The sequence below is a fragment of the Martes martes genome (genome assembly GCF_963455335.1).
Source record: "Martes martes genome assembly, chromosome: 5".
In the NCBI taxonomy this organism is placed as follows: Eukaryota; Metazoa; Chordata; class Mammalia; order Carnivora; family Mustelidae; genus Martes; species Martes martes.
Genome location: NC_137892.1, coordinates 42,569,952 through 42,584,108, shown reverse-complemented (window position 1 = coordinate 42,584,108; position 14,157 = coordinate 42,569,952). Strand labels below are relative to the sequence as shown.

The following is a 14,157-nucleotide window of genomic DNA, read 5'->3' as shown; positions in this document are numbered from 1 at the left end:
AAATCAGAAGTAGACAGAGAGAAAGGAGGACGAAGGTTTCCCACCGAGCAGAGAGCCCGATGCAAGGCTCGATCCCAGGACCCTGAGATCATGACCCGAGCCGAAGGCAGAGGCTTTAACCCACTGAGCCACGCAGGCGCCCTAGAAAACTTTTTAAATATAAATATTCAACTTCATGAGAATAGTTAAAATTTAAAATGGAATGTTATATAAGAATAAGAATGCTCAAAGTTTACAAACTATACAAAATATTAAATTAACTCTAAAAGAAATAAGCACATTAAAAACATTAACACAGTCTCAAAGTTCTTTTCCTTGAGAAAAAACAATGAATTGTTTTTTTTCTCTTCCTATTCCTTAGTATTGTCCAAATTGTCTTCAATGACCCACAGGACTTCTCTAACCAGAAAAATGTACTAATAAAAAAACACAACAAAAAAGGACTGATTAAATAGGTTATCTATAAAATGAATATAAAGACATAAATAATTTGCAACTCTGTTTTAACATATAACAATGACCAATATATATTCTTTCTTTTTTTTGTAAGATTTTATTTATTTATTTGACAGACAGAGATCACAAGTAGGCAGAGAGGCAGGCAGAGAGAGAGGGGGAAGTAGGCTCCCCGCTGAGCAGAGAGGCCGATGTGGGGCCAGATCCCAGGACCCTGGGATCATGACCTGAGCCGAAGGCAGAGGCTTTAACCCACTGAGCCACCCAGGTGCCCCACCAATATATATTCTTAAAGAAAAAGTGATTATCTAGAAATTCAAAATGTTGTTTCCTTTAAATGTACATTTGAATGCATATGTGTAAATGTGATGCAAGATGTATGAATATATATGAATGTTAGTAAGAGTGTGTGGATGTGAGTGAGCATGACTATGTGTTAATGACTATACTGTAAATGTTTGTATTATGTGTGACTATTTGTGAATACACATACAAACATATATATACATTAAGAAAACTGAACAATATTAGCAGTGGATAGTCTAAGTTATGGTATAAAAATTTCTTATTTCCTTCCTTTTTGTTTCATTTATTCCATTTTTTTTTCCTTTTACTCCATTTCTTTTGGGTTTTTTTTTTTTTAATCTTCTGAATGGCTTGCAAAGGATGTCTCATGTTTAAAATTAGATAAAAAATTAAAGATATTTAAACAGGCATTTTGACTATTTAAAAGGTAATATTTTAGTGTACTATTTTGAGTGGATCCATTTAAGCTGAACTACACCAAACAAATTTATCTTCTTTATCTCCTAAGAATATAATCCTGGCAACATAGCTAATTAAAATCCTCGCTAATATATTACTTTGGAAGTGTTTAGCCAGACTTTCCAGATAAACTAAGAAAGGTAGTTTGGTTTCTTTGTTTTTTGTTTTTTTTGGCAGGGCGGGGCGGGGGGGGGTGTTTGTTTCCTTCTTTTGAGAAAGAAAGAGAGAACAAGGAGGAGAGCTGAGGAGGGAGAAGGAGAAGTAGGCTCCCAGCTGAGCAGAGAGCCCCACGCTCCATCCCAGGGCTCTGGGATCATCACCTGAACTGAAGGCAGAAGCTTAACCAACTGAACCACCCAGGCGTCCCAAGAAAGGTAGTTTTTTTACATTAGTATAGCTGTTACTTAATAATCATGAACATCATTATTATTCATTGCTACTATTTAATGAGCACTTACCATGCACCAGGCACTCCTTATCACTATAGTATAGTACAGTATACAGTATCATACAGTCTCCAGTGAGGTAGGGGTTATTATCATCATCGTGATTTATAGTAAAGTTTATCCAGGCCCACACAGTTCTATCACACAGCGTTTGAGCAAAAATTTAAATTCAGTTTTGTCTGACCCTAATATCCCTGCTATATTGCTGCATAATTTCTCTCAGTGTAATGTGCTAATAGTAATTAACTGGGGAAAAAATACATTAAAACACACAGTACCTCTTTGGGTATTTTTTTAAGAACAGTGACTTAGAAAATAGAATTTCCTCATTTCTTTCTTGACACAAACCACATTTTTACCAACCTTTCTGAGGAAGCAACAAAAGCATTGCTTAATTATCACCTCCCATACACTATACCAGTAAGACACAACTATGCCTCTGGTCAACTTGAATGCCTTATCAGAGCATTTCCTTTTATTTTATACATGAAAACAAATAAGGGTAATCACTACTAATACTCTATCAAGAAAAAATCCTGCCATTTCAGCATCACCTTAGAAGCATGGTAGCTACACAGGGAAATCAACAGTTTAGCAAGTAATTAAGACAAAAACCAAAAGCAGAATATCAAAACACTGTGTTACTATTCCTGAATATGCTTCTCGTTTTAGCTTCCTTTTTCGCACTGTAAATTTTTCAGATCCCAAATCTTACCCATAAAGATCATCTATGCTCTGCCTCTGATAACACAGTTCCTCCCAAAACTCCCCTCGGTGCCCCCCCCCCAAAAAAAAAAAAGCCTCATTACTCTTTAGGCCAAGTTTATGGAAAATGTGAGTAGAACATCCCAGACTGCCTCTATCTGACATTAACTGCTCTCACTGCCCTTCTATGGAGGGGAAGTCATTAGACTCTTAATATGCCTCCACTGAAAGGATCCATTCATTCATTAAAATATCTGACAACTCAACAAATGTTTCTTGAACACCTACTATCCATCACAGGCTGTTCTAATGCTGACCATAATCAAGGTTCTAAATTCAACAAGGGCTTTCAAAATGATGTAAGACAGCAAGAACAGATGTCCCCAAAGCCTGTTCACCAAAACCCTTATCTGGGGGAGAAAACATAAAGTGAGCAGCAGAAGCAGAGTAAAGGGGCCAAGCAGTGGAGTCCTTTGGTGCATATCACATCCTCTTAACTAAAGATTCAAAACTGCATTAACTTACAGGGATGTAACAGAGACAGCCCTTAACTTTGATTTTCCCAACCTCATTGAACCATGAAACATATTTTTAAGATACTTTTAATATCTTCAGAAGCTGTGCTCTGCAGATCATACTTTGAGAAATGCGGGGACATTATATTCTTTTGCTCAAGGGCATGCGTTTTTAAATCTCTATTTACAAATTATAGCTGTGAGCAGAAATAAGTTTGTGCTAACAACTCATTGACACATGCCTCCTATTTAATTTTCTCTGTTAGTTTCCTTTTTTTTTTTTTTTAAAGATTTTATTTATTTGACAGAGATCACAAGCAGGCAGAGAGGCAGGTAGAGAGAGAGGAGGAAGCAGGCTCCCTGCTGAGCAGAGAGCCTGATGCAGAGCTCGATCCCAGGACCCTGGGATCATGACCTGAGCCAAAGGCAGAGGCTTAACCCACTGAGCCACCCAGGTGCCCCTGTTAGTTTCCTTTTTTTCAGAAGCTTGGTCATTTGAATTTCAACAAAACTGGCTACATTAAAGTATCTAGTATTTCACGACAGTTGTGAAACTTCCATTTTAAAGGAATTTAAAAAGCAATAATCCTGAAATGAAAAAGAAACCTCTGTGCCCACAGCTGAAACTGTACAAAATAATTAAGCACCAAGCTGGACATATGTTTCCCCAAATGGACTTATAAGATAACCTGGTTAGTTTTAAAAAATATAAATTCCTGAGTCCTACTACGGACTTGCTGAGTCAGGGCCCCCAAGGGGCAGTAAGTGACGGTAGCAAGCATCTAGTGTAACTCATATAATCTGGGAAGTTTGTGGAAGACTGAAGTGCCTTGGATATTAAAAACTGTGCTAATTTCATCCGGAGCACTGACTACCCCTAAAAGTTAGTTCTAGCTCTTTTACTATACATATGGAATTTAAAAATCTTTTGAATCATTTGTTTTATTACATCATTACATATTCTAAGATATTACCTTTCCTTTTTTATTCATTTGTTGCAATTAAATTGAAATATAAGAAAAATAAAACTGATTCTTTATAAGGAAGAAGAAATATCAAGGAAGAAGAACATTCAGAGGCCCAGAGAAATTATACTGTATTAAATTAGCAACTGTAAAACTGTAAGATCCTTGGCCCTATGTCTTCTCCAATCTAGACAAGTATTCCATGTTAAAAAAAAAAAATCCTTATGAATACAAGATAAAAGGCAAAACAGTAACTAAAATTAAATCACACATTTGGGTCTCACGCTTATCATTTTCCCAGTTCAACATTTTAAATAGTCACTTTGCATAACCAACATCTTTCAATACAGAATTCTTCCTGAAATACCAATCTAAAACATTAGAAATTTAATGCCGAAGTAAATGTAAAGTGTTGAGAGCTATCTTTTCCTGAGAAAGGAATGGAAAAGAGAAATATGAAAATAATATGACTTAAGAAAAGTTATCCAACTATTTATTGGTCAATAAAGAAAAAGAACTTCACTGGATTTAGTAATTACTTACCTATAATTTCTACATATTTAATAAGGATCCCCCTCCCAAAAATCTCAAAGAGACAAAGAGATTATTTTCCTTAACAGCATTAAATTAACACTCATCCACAAGGAATTAAAAAGTGCTTGGAGGAAAACAAAATGTTATGTGGTAAAGATTTACTTATTATATTTTTATAATATTTGAAAGTTATATTAAAATATGTAATAACAAGTTAAAATATATCAAAAGTGAATGTCAAATATTATTTACTTGAAAGTATTTTATGACAGTATTCTATTTTCAGGCTAACATATATAAAAATTAGTTCTGAGAAGCATTTCTCTCTATTTTAATTCTTTCCTTTTTTTGTATCCAATAACAACCAAAACTTCCCTTTGATAAATATCTCCAAAGTTAGATAATCACCTCTAACCCTTAGGTCTTCATAAAAGTTTCCCTTTAAAAAATATTTTCCCAAATTTTATTTTTACAGAATAGAAAATTCAAGCTGTTTCAAACACCCTTTTCTACCTTTTTGCTAACTCTTTACCTCATTTGTGTTTTTCTATCACCTGTGGAAATTATACAGGCTTTTCATATTTCACATTTTGCTTTCCTCTAATTACCAGCTGTATTACATTACATTAATCTCCTCTTACAGAGCAATTTCATCCTGAGCCCTGACTTTTCGCAAGCTCAAAAAACAGTAACAAAAAGGCACCTAAAGGAAAATGCTAATTCTCTCAATGTCATTTTCAAATTAAATTACACTATAATTTCAATTAATAAAGTGATTTCTTAGTGTGAGGCACTTTAGGTTATTTATGTTATATTACCTAACAAGATTGTACATGCCCTTGTTTCTAATCTATTTACAGAGAGTTTTCAACTTTTTTGTTTCTTTTCCCACTCATATCATTTTCTTGTATATTCTCCTTAGACTTGGACAAATCATGAAGATTTTTGGTTATAGAGTCCAAAATTTGCAAAAGTGGATTAACTTACTTGAACAGACCAGTTATTATGTTTTTAAGAAAGAACAGATCATTATAACCGGCTATTCGAAATTGGGGGAAAATGGTTTAAATTCACAAAAGTAATTATGTAATATGTAAACACTTAAAAAATAAATAAATTCATAAAAATATTAAAGCTATTCAATATAGTTAATAAACCTATGAGAAATTTAAAAAAATAAAAACATTAAACAAAGCATAAAAACTAGTATTACTTTTAGCTGTTATTGACTGCTCTATGAAATCACTATGAAGTCACTTCACCTCTTGTCCTAGAGGTGTAAAAGAAGGAATTTATGATTTCTAACATTCCTTCTGTTTCTAAATGCCTGGACCCCTTTCCTTTAGATATGTAATACAGTTTCAGTCCTGAGTTCTGTATCTGTTATATTTGAATACCTACACATACACACAAACATACCACAAAGACACATTCCTACTAAAGAAAACTTTCAGGGGAAAAAAACGCAAAAACTCAAGATAGCAACTAGGCATTTTCATGTATTGGCTGTGAAAGAGTAACTGGTACATCCCTTCCTAAAAGTCAGTGTGGCATTACCTACCAAAAATTAGAATGAGGAAGCCCTTCAAACCCAATATGAACCCTTCCAGGAATGAAGACTAAAGAGTAACTTGCACATTCATACAAACATGCATGTTCAAAGATATATATTACAACACTACCGAGATACATAATATTCAGCTCCCACTAATTCCAAAACCTGATTTCTTGATTTCCACTCCCAGTGCTGTTCTGCATTCTAGTGAATGGCTCCAGTTGGCCAAGCCAGGTATTCAAGGAGTCATTTTTCACTCCTCTTTCGTAATCAATCTACCAAAGAGTACTCTTTTTCCTTGAAAATACATTGAGAATCAGTCACTCCTTTAAGTCTCTACTAATACCAACCCAGTCCAACCACCTTTGGGACTCTAATAAAAAAAACCCTAGGTGATTCTCTCCTATTTACTCTCATCCTTCAGAACAGAAGCCAAAATGATCATATCAGAATGTAAGGTCACGCGCGTCCCGTTGGAAAACTTTCTCGGGGCACCTGGGTGGCTCAGTCAGTTAAGCATCTGCCTTCTGTTTAGGTGATGATCTTGGGGTTCTGGGATCAAGCACTGCATAGTCAGGCTCCCTGTTCAGTGGGGAGTCTGCTTCTCCATCTCCCTCTGCCCATCCCCACCCCCACTCGCTCCTGTGCTTCCTGCTCTCTCTCAAATAAAATCTTTTAAAAAAGGGGGGGTGGGCGGAACTTCCTCATAACTTCCCACAGCACTTAAAGGAAGATCTAAATGCCTCATGTTGGCATCTACCGGTCTCTCCAAGTTCATGTCATGCCATGTTCTCCCTTGCCTTGATCATGCTGGCCAAAGTGACAATTCCTAAAACCTGCCAAACTCTCTCCCCCTCCAAGGCCATTTATCATGTTTTTCTCCAGCCTGGAAAGCATCTTTCAAAGCTGGTTCCTCATTATCCAGTTATTGGCCTTCCCTTGACCACATATTTTCTCTTTTATGCATTATTACTTCATACTATTTGTTCTTTCATAAAACCACTTTAATCTTCAATTATTTCATTTGTTTATGAACTCTGTATTTCTTCCCACTACCACAGAAAATCCTAATGGCATGAAACTGTTTCGCTGTTATCGCAGCACCATGTAGAGTCCAAAGCAATATTCATTGTATGAATGACAGAACATAAGGGCAACCTGAGATTTTGTTTCCATTTGCCAGTGATAACTATTATTTAAATTATGAGTCTAATTTAGATTAAAAACCTCACAATAAGCCAATTCCTCAAATCTACTTCAACTAAAATAATAAAAAATATCAGTAAGACATATCAAAAAGAACTTGGTGAAAACTTGCATAGTACAGTATAATGTGACCTGGTTTTAACAATCTTCTTGGCTTCATCTCTGCCCCCAATGACACACACCTTAATTTGCGGCCATTTCCCCTTGCGAATTATAAATTGTTCAGATCAGCTACAGTTCAAAGTGTGTCTGGCAAGAGATGAAGCTAAGAAGATTGTTGAAGAGAGATCAGGCTCTGGTACTGGAACAGGTGTTGTGTTTTAGTTTAGAGAGTCAGAGATATTATCAGAACTCATATACTTTAAAAGCAAGTAGGGCATCTGATCAACTGGAAGACTAGGGAATTTGATTTAGTACAAAGATTACCATGTAAATGCTATGAACAGTATTTTTGCTATCACAGAATCAGTATCATGTTTCTTATGTGACAGACTCAAGGTTAGACTTCAGTGTTACGATTTCAAAAGTGTCATATTAAAGCCTAGTGTGCCTTGTTCCTAAAACTACCTCCAGGGAAATTATGTGACATTGGCCATACAGAATCTTGTCCAATCTAGAATCAATAAAAGTGATCTTTTCACTGATAACATACTTTCCTTATCTCATTTATTCCAAACTCTACCAAAACTCTCTAAAAACACCCTCTATTGGTCCTATATGCTTGCATATTCTATTTTTATTTCCAAAATGAAGACTGCTTACCTAAGTATACTCCTAAACCATGCTGAATAGTGGTTAAAAATATTATTGTTAAACTGTTAAAAATATTTTCCTATTTGTTGTCGTTCTATAATTTGGAAGTTGGTCTTAGGAATGTTAACACTTTAATAATAATTTTCAATATTGAAACTCCACAAATGTAAGAACCTTAACTTTTTAAAAATAATGCCTATATTGCAACAGTCCCCAGTTCTCCTTTCTTCTTACTCTAAGCCTTTTCCTCACTTATCTAACTCCTGAAAGTTAATTTTATAACCCTCTTTTTCTCAACATTTGCTATTAAAAATCCCAGGAAAGACAGTAAAAATGTTAAGATCTTCATTAGAACATCCCTCTGGCTCTACCATAATTGTTTTCTTCATTGAAAAGGATTCTTTGGGAGAAAAAAAAAAAAACATAGAAATACAGTCAAATTTCCTTTTGAGCCTTTGAATAATGTACTTTTTCAACTAACCAGAGCAACACATTAGATAACTCATAAAGTTCTCTGTCTCTAATATAGTCATAAGTACAGCTAGCTTCAGTTCTTAGGAAAGGCTTCAGTTCTATAAATTTCATCTCTCTTTATCTCAGGAATCAGTAATCAACAAGTCCAGAGTGCGGAGCTGTAAGCACAGCAAATAAAACCAGAAAAGGGGGGTCAGGGGATGCCTGGGTGGCTCAATTGTTTAAGTGTCTGCCTTCGAATCAGGTCATGATCTCAGAGTCCAGGGAATCCAGGCATCAGGCTCCCTGCTTAGTAGGGAGTCTGACTGACAGACAGACAGACAGACAGACACACACACACACACACACACACACACACACACACACGGGAAAACTATAGCTCTTAAAGCCCCAGTGACGTTACAAGTGCAAAGGAAAACTGATCATTGCTTTTTGAGGAAGACTGGGTAATTTGGGGAATAAGATTCAGAGGATTAATAACGTGAACAACCACTGAAGCAATGAATAATGCACTAATCTACTTTACATAATTCACATCAAAACAAAGCAGTAAATAGTGAAGGAGGCTAAGCCCTTACCCTTCTTACCTGTACAAATGAGTTGCAATATAGAATTAAAGGGCTTGTTTTAAAGTACTTCTTAAATTAAAACAAACAAAAACATAACAGAAACTTACCTTCAAAAAAGGACCCCAACTGGTATTTTCCACTAAAAAATTTTGGCATTGAAAATACAAGTGCTCCCAGTCCTATCATAAAGGATGCAAATGCAAGCCATCTTGGTTTGTGTCCTCTTTCACCAAAAAATGACACAAATAAAGACAACAAACAGAATGAGATATCATAGCTTGATGATATCAGGCCTGTCAGAGAACTCTTCATTTCATAGCGCTTCTCAATAGTGGAAATGCTAATATTTACAAGGCCATTTACGATAATACCTAAAAGAGAGAAAAGAAAATGTATGTACATGATTTTTATTAACTTCCCCATATGGATTATGAGTTTTAAAACAACGTACTAAAGTTTGGTTATGACTAAAGTTTGAGTGTTCATTTATATTGATTTTTCTTAATGTGCCAAATTTACAAGTCCCAAAGTTTCAAAGCTAGCAACTCAAACAAACTTCCTTAAAAATCAGTTTGCTTTTAAATGGTACACTTGTGAATTTTCAGGTGTTAAATAAAATCAATGCTTACCATAAACTAAATTGTAGATAAATTCATTTTTCTCTATATAACAAATAAAAAATCAGACTGGTGAATTCTCATGAAGCCAGTCCGCGAGACTCCAAGAGTAACATACTCTCTTAGACCTCACTCAGAAGAATAAAAAAAAGTACAGGTGACTCAGAGGTCTTTAAAGTAATGCCCAATTGCTTCCCAGGTTGTTCAATTATTAAACGTATTTATGTATGACTAGAGATCCTTGACTTAGTCTTATGAAAGGTGAAATTTAGCTTCAAACATCTTTTCCTCTAAAACTTTTATAGACATGAAAGTTATAACTTAAGAGGTCCTAGAACAAAAATAAACACACACTGAGTCATTTCAACTACTGGCATTCTAAATCATATGCAAAGTAAATGAAAAACTACACACTTCATCTGTTAATTACGACTGTGATGGAAGACTATAAGGTAAACAATGAAAAGCTGGAAACCTAATTATGACTGACTTAACAAAAAGATTTTGTCCAGATACAGATTAAATTTACAGGAGTTTAAACATTAGTATAAATTGAAAATAAAAAGCATCTGATCAAATTATACAGTTTTTAACTAGTTACTCCCTTTACTTAAGAGGATACCAGGACTCATTTTCACTCATTAATTAACAGAATATACACAAGTCATGATTTCTACAACTTCTTTAAATTTTGCTTTATCAAGACTGCAACTGTAAATATATTTGAAGAAAATCGATATAACAAGTTTTAAAAGTCCTAACATGATTTTATTTTTATGCCAATTTAATAAGTCAAAAGCCAATTTACAGTTCTTTAAATTTAAAGGTATAGTGTCTAATGTACCTAGGAATGTCATGCTTATGAGATAAACTTATCTGAGAATATGAAACTTTCCCCATCCAAAGATCACCTCCCTCCCCTCCCCCCAAAATCACTTTCCCAACACACTTGATATACTGATTAAAAGTTAGTCATGAAAACTCAACTGTCTTTATGGTACAATTTCTTTGAGAAAGTAAATTTATAAACTCTTATGGAGATTTAGCACTTAAAGCCTATGAATGCCACTCTGAATTCAATGCTACAGAAGTTTTAAGAACTCTGCTTTAATAAAGGAGATTTCAGGAAATATTGTATACTACATGTCTCTATTATACATACATGAAAATAGGAGGCACATTAGAAGGTTAAGTGCTAAGAGAAACCCTGTTTATCTTTGAGAAATCCTGGGTTAAGTAAACTAACCTGACAAGTTTAGGGTTTTTGTTTTTCCCAAACACTTCTTAATATACCATGGAAATGGACCTCCCAGGGATCATGTCTGAGAAACATGATTAAGTAATAATTCAAACTTAAATGGTAATAATTCAGATTTAAACTGAAACAAGAATATATTGGGTCACCTTTATCTAGTATTATGCTTGTTAAATTGGGGACCTCTAGGTAGATATAACTCTAGGCTAAACCTGACCCATCTTTCTAGGGCTGTCAATAATATTTGTTAATAATTTTAAACAATATTTTACTGGAGACTTCCTTTGGGAATTCAAGAATGTGTTCCTGAATACAGAAACTTCTGAATATGTTTTAAGATAAAACAAGAAATTTTAATTGTGTCCAACTTCTTTGAACTTTGCATTCCTATGACACTGAAATATTTAGTCACAGATTTTGGACAACTAAGACCAAGACGTTGAGAGAAGGTGAACTTGGGTGGGGACAAGAAAGGTGGAAATGGAAATAACTTTTTGGCACAAAACAACCTTTGGCAGAAAAGCTGCAGTTGACCAGCAATCAATGCTTACTTACTGAACACCTATTATGTGCAAAAGCAATGGGCACTGAGTTCTGAGTTCCTTTCAGATAGAGGAGCAGGAATAAGAATAGAAAGAATGGAGTGAGGAGGGAGGGGAAAAAATGAAACAAGATGGGAAGGGGAGGGAGACAGACCATAGGAGACTCTTAATCTCAGGAAACAACCTGAGGGTTGCTGGGGGGTGGATGGCTGGATAATGGACATGGGGGGGGGGGGGTACACTACGGTGAGTGCTGTGAATTGTGTAAGACTGATGATTCACAGACCTGTACCCCTGGGGCAAATAACACATTATATGTTAATTAAAGAAAAGAAAAGAAAGAATATATTTAGATTTACTCTTCTGTTAATCTTTAAAAAGAGCAATTTCCAACTCCTCCCCCTTCTCAAAAATATTTCTTGGATTACACTTCTTCCAATCAGCCCTGGATGGCCTTTTTACAAAATACTTTCAAAGTAAGGCTCAAGTGACCAAAAAATATCTACATACCATCAAATTCTAACTAACCTTCAGCATTTCCTTCAGGATGCTCCATCTTAATGACCACCTCTCCTCAATGTGTCTTGTCACCTTAGTGTAACTTCCCTTCCCGTTTCTTTCAACCCCTGCATTAGGCAACACAGCAACAGCTTTTACCTTCTCCATGCTTCCTTTCCTGGGAGCCATTCTTCCTCTATTCTACCATTCACTCTTCCAAACCAGGTCTAGACTGCAAACTCTTAAGGGTATAAACGTGGACTTTATCAGTAACTCCCAAGAGACCCTAAAAGAGATCCTGGAGCAAAACACACTGCACAACTCCTTTGCGTTTCAAAAGCCTCACCCTTCAACAACGCCTCGGGCCTTTGCTAACATTCACTGGGTTCCACCTGTGCCCACACACAACTCAAACTAAATGTACTCAACAATACATGAATGCTGCTACCTAACCTATTCCACAAATTTCTCCTTTGAGAACTACCTTACCCTCACCTGTAAATTAACCCTTCCCTTCCAGAAACAATGTAAAAAATAAAATAAAATAAAATCCCTTTAATAAGGAGTTTAGCAAGATACATGCTTTTGTAGCACAGAATGGATACCCCCGGTGTAAACTGTTCCCAAAGGAAGGCTCCAGTAATTTCCACTTCCTTTAAGGAATCGGAAACGGCTAAACTGAGAAAGAACACAAAAGGCGGGAGGAAAAGCTCATATGGCAAGTTTTAAAAGTTGGTACAAAGGAAAAGCTCGAATGAGGATGCCTGAGCCTGCGGACGTCTGTGGGACCGCTTGGAAGTCCCCAGGCCGGGCGCTGCCTCGCCCAGCACGTCGACCATGCGGGCTCCGCGCACACCTGCCCTCTCCGCCCCACCAGCTCCGCGCGCCCCTCCTCGCCCTCGCTGGGCCCCTGCCCTCTCGTGCGGGCGCTGGCCCTTACCTTGCGTGAGGGCCAAGAGGCAGTAGTAAAGCAGAAAGCCCTGGGGCGTGTTGCAGCGCTGGAGACTCTGCGGTTTTAAGTTCCCACACCCGCAGGGTCCCTCCTCAAACTCGGACAGCGACTCTGGAACGGACAGCTCTTGGGAGACAGCGGGATCCGCCGGGGGCCGGGGTGGCTCCGGTGACTTCTGGGGCTCCGGAGGCTCCCGCGTCTGCGAATTCTGTCGCTGGGTGTTGATGGACAAGTCAGAGACCTCGACGTGAGAGGGCGATGCAAACAAACGGTGCGGGGTGTCTGGGCTGGAGGCGACGAAAGCCGGGTTCTCGATGCCTTTGCTGCCCTTCATGGTCAGGATGGGTTCTCCCAACTCCAGTGCGTTCGAGCGGCAGAAAAACCCGGTTCCTCTCTGGCTCCTCCCCCGCGCAGGTGGCAGCGCCCCCGTGCGGGAGCTTTTCCCGCCTCCGTGCCGTCGCTCAGGCAAGGCAAGGCAAGGCCGCCGCCGCTGCCGCTGCCGCCGCCGCCGCGGCGCAGCCGCCGGGATCCTCCTCCTCGAGCTCGCCGCCGCCTGGAGCGCGGAGCGCGGACGCCGGGCGGGCTGGCTGTGTGATTGGCACTCGGCCCGGCCTCACCTGTTGCCGCAGGGGCCAACTGGAATGCCGGGCGCGGCCGTACGGCCCGGAGGCCGCCAGGTGACCCCGCGAAAGCCCCTCAGGCCTCCGCGCTCCTTCCCAGAGCCCAGGGACTGGGAACTAACCAGACGTTGTGAGTCTGGTGGCCATAAAGGTCCCCCTGGGTCCTGACAGGAAAGCTGCAAACGCAGTTGCATCAGATCATTCCAGAAAATATCCTGCCGGTTTTCTTCCTCTGCTGGCTACCAAACCGGACTAGGTCTGAAATGCCAAGAATCAGGCAGCCACAAAGACAATACTTGGGATTTTGAGCATCATGGTGAGACTTTTACCTGTCATCCTCCCTAGAAACGGAAATCCCCACCGGCCTACTCCCCATGACCACGGCCATTAACGTGGCAACATAACCACCTGCTTGGTTCGACTACCCCAAAACTGAAGATACAGAAATTAGAAATCTTTAAAAGCCTATATGTGATACTCTTTCTGCTGTATATTGCATAGCTAAGATCAGCAATACTAATATTCATGTAATAATTTCTACCTGTGGAATAAATTTAAAAACACACACTCTGAAGAACCGAACAACATTACGCCATAGTTAAAAATTCCTTCATTCTTTCGTTCATTCATCAAAAAATGGTGGACAGGAAAGGCCTCACTGAGTCTGAGCAAAGACCTGAAGGAGATAAGGGACTCGAGAGCCTCACGTGCAGAATAGAACGGTTGGGGT

General features: G+C 38.1%; 1 protein-coding gene across 1 annotated transcript in view; it reads right to left on the bottom strand.

The window, feature by feature from the left end:
- Window positions 1-13,154, bottom strand: part of SLCO4C1 (solute carrier organic anion transporter family member 4C1) — a 64,359-nt gene extending 51,205 nt beyond the window's left edge. The window contains exons 1-2 of the mRNA XM_080804388.1: window positions 12,796-13,154; window positions 9,051-9,314 (exon numbers count right to left, since the gene is read on the bottom strand). Coding sequence (XP_080660514.1) covers window positions 9,051-9,314; window positions 12,796-13,141 — 610 coding nt within the window. The 5' untranslated portion in view covers window positions 13,142-13,154. The remainder of the gene's footprint in view (window positions 1-9,050; window positions 9,315-12,795) is intronic.
- Window positions 13,155-14,157: the final 1,003 nt, after the last annotated feature.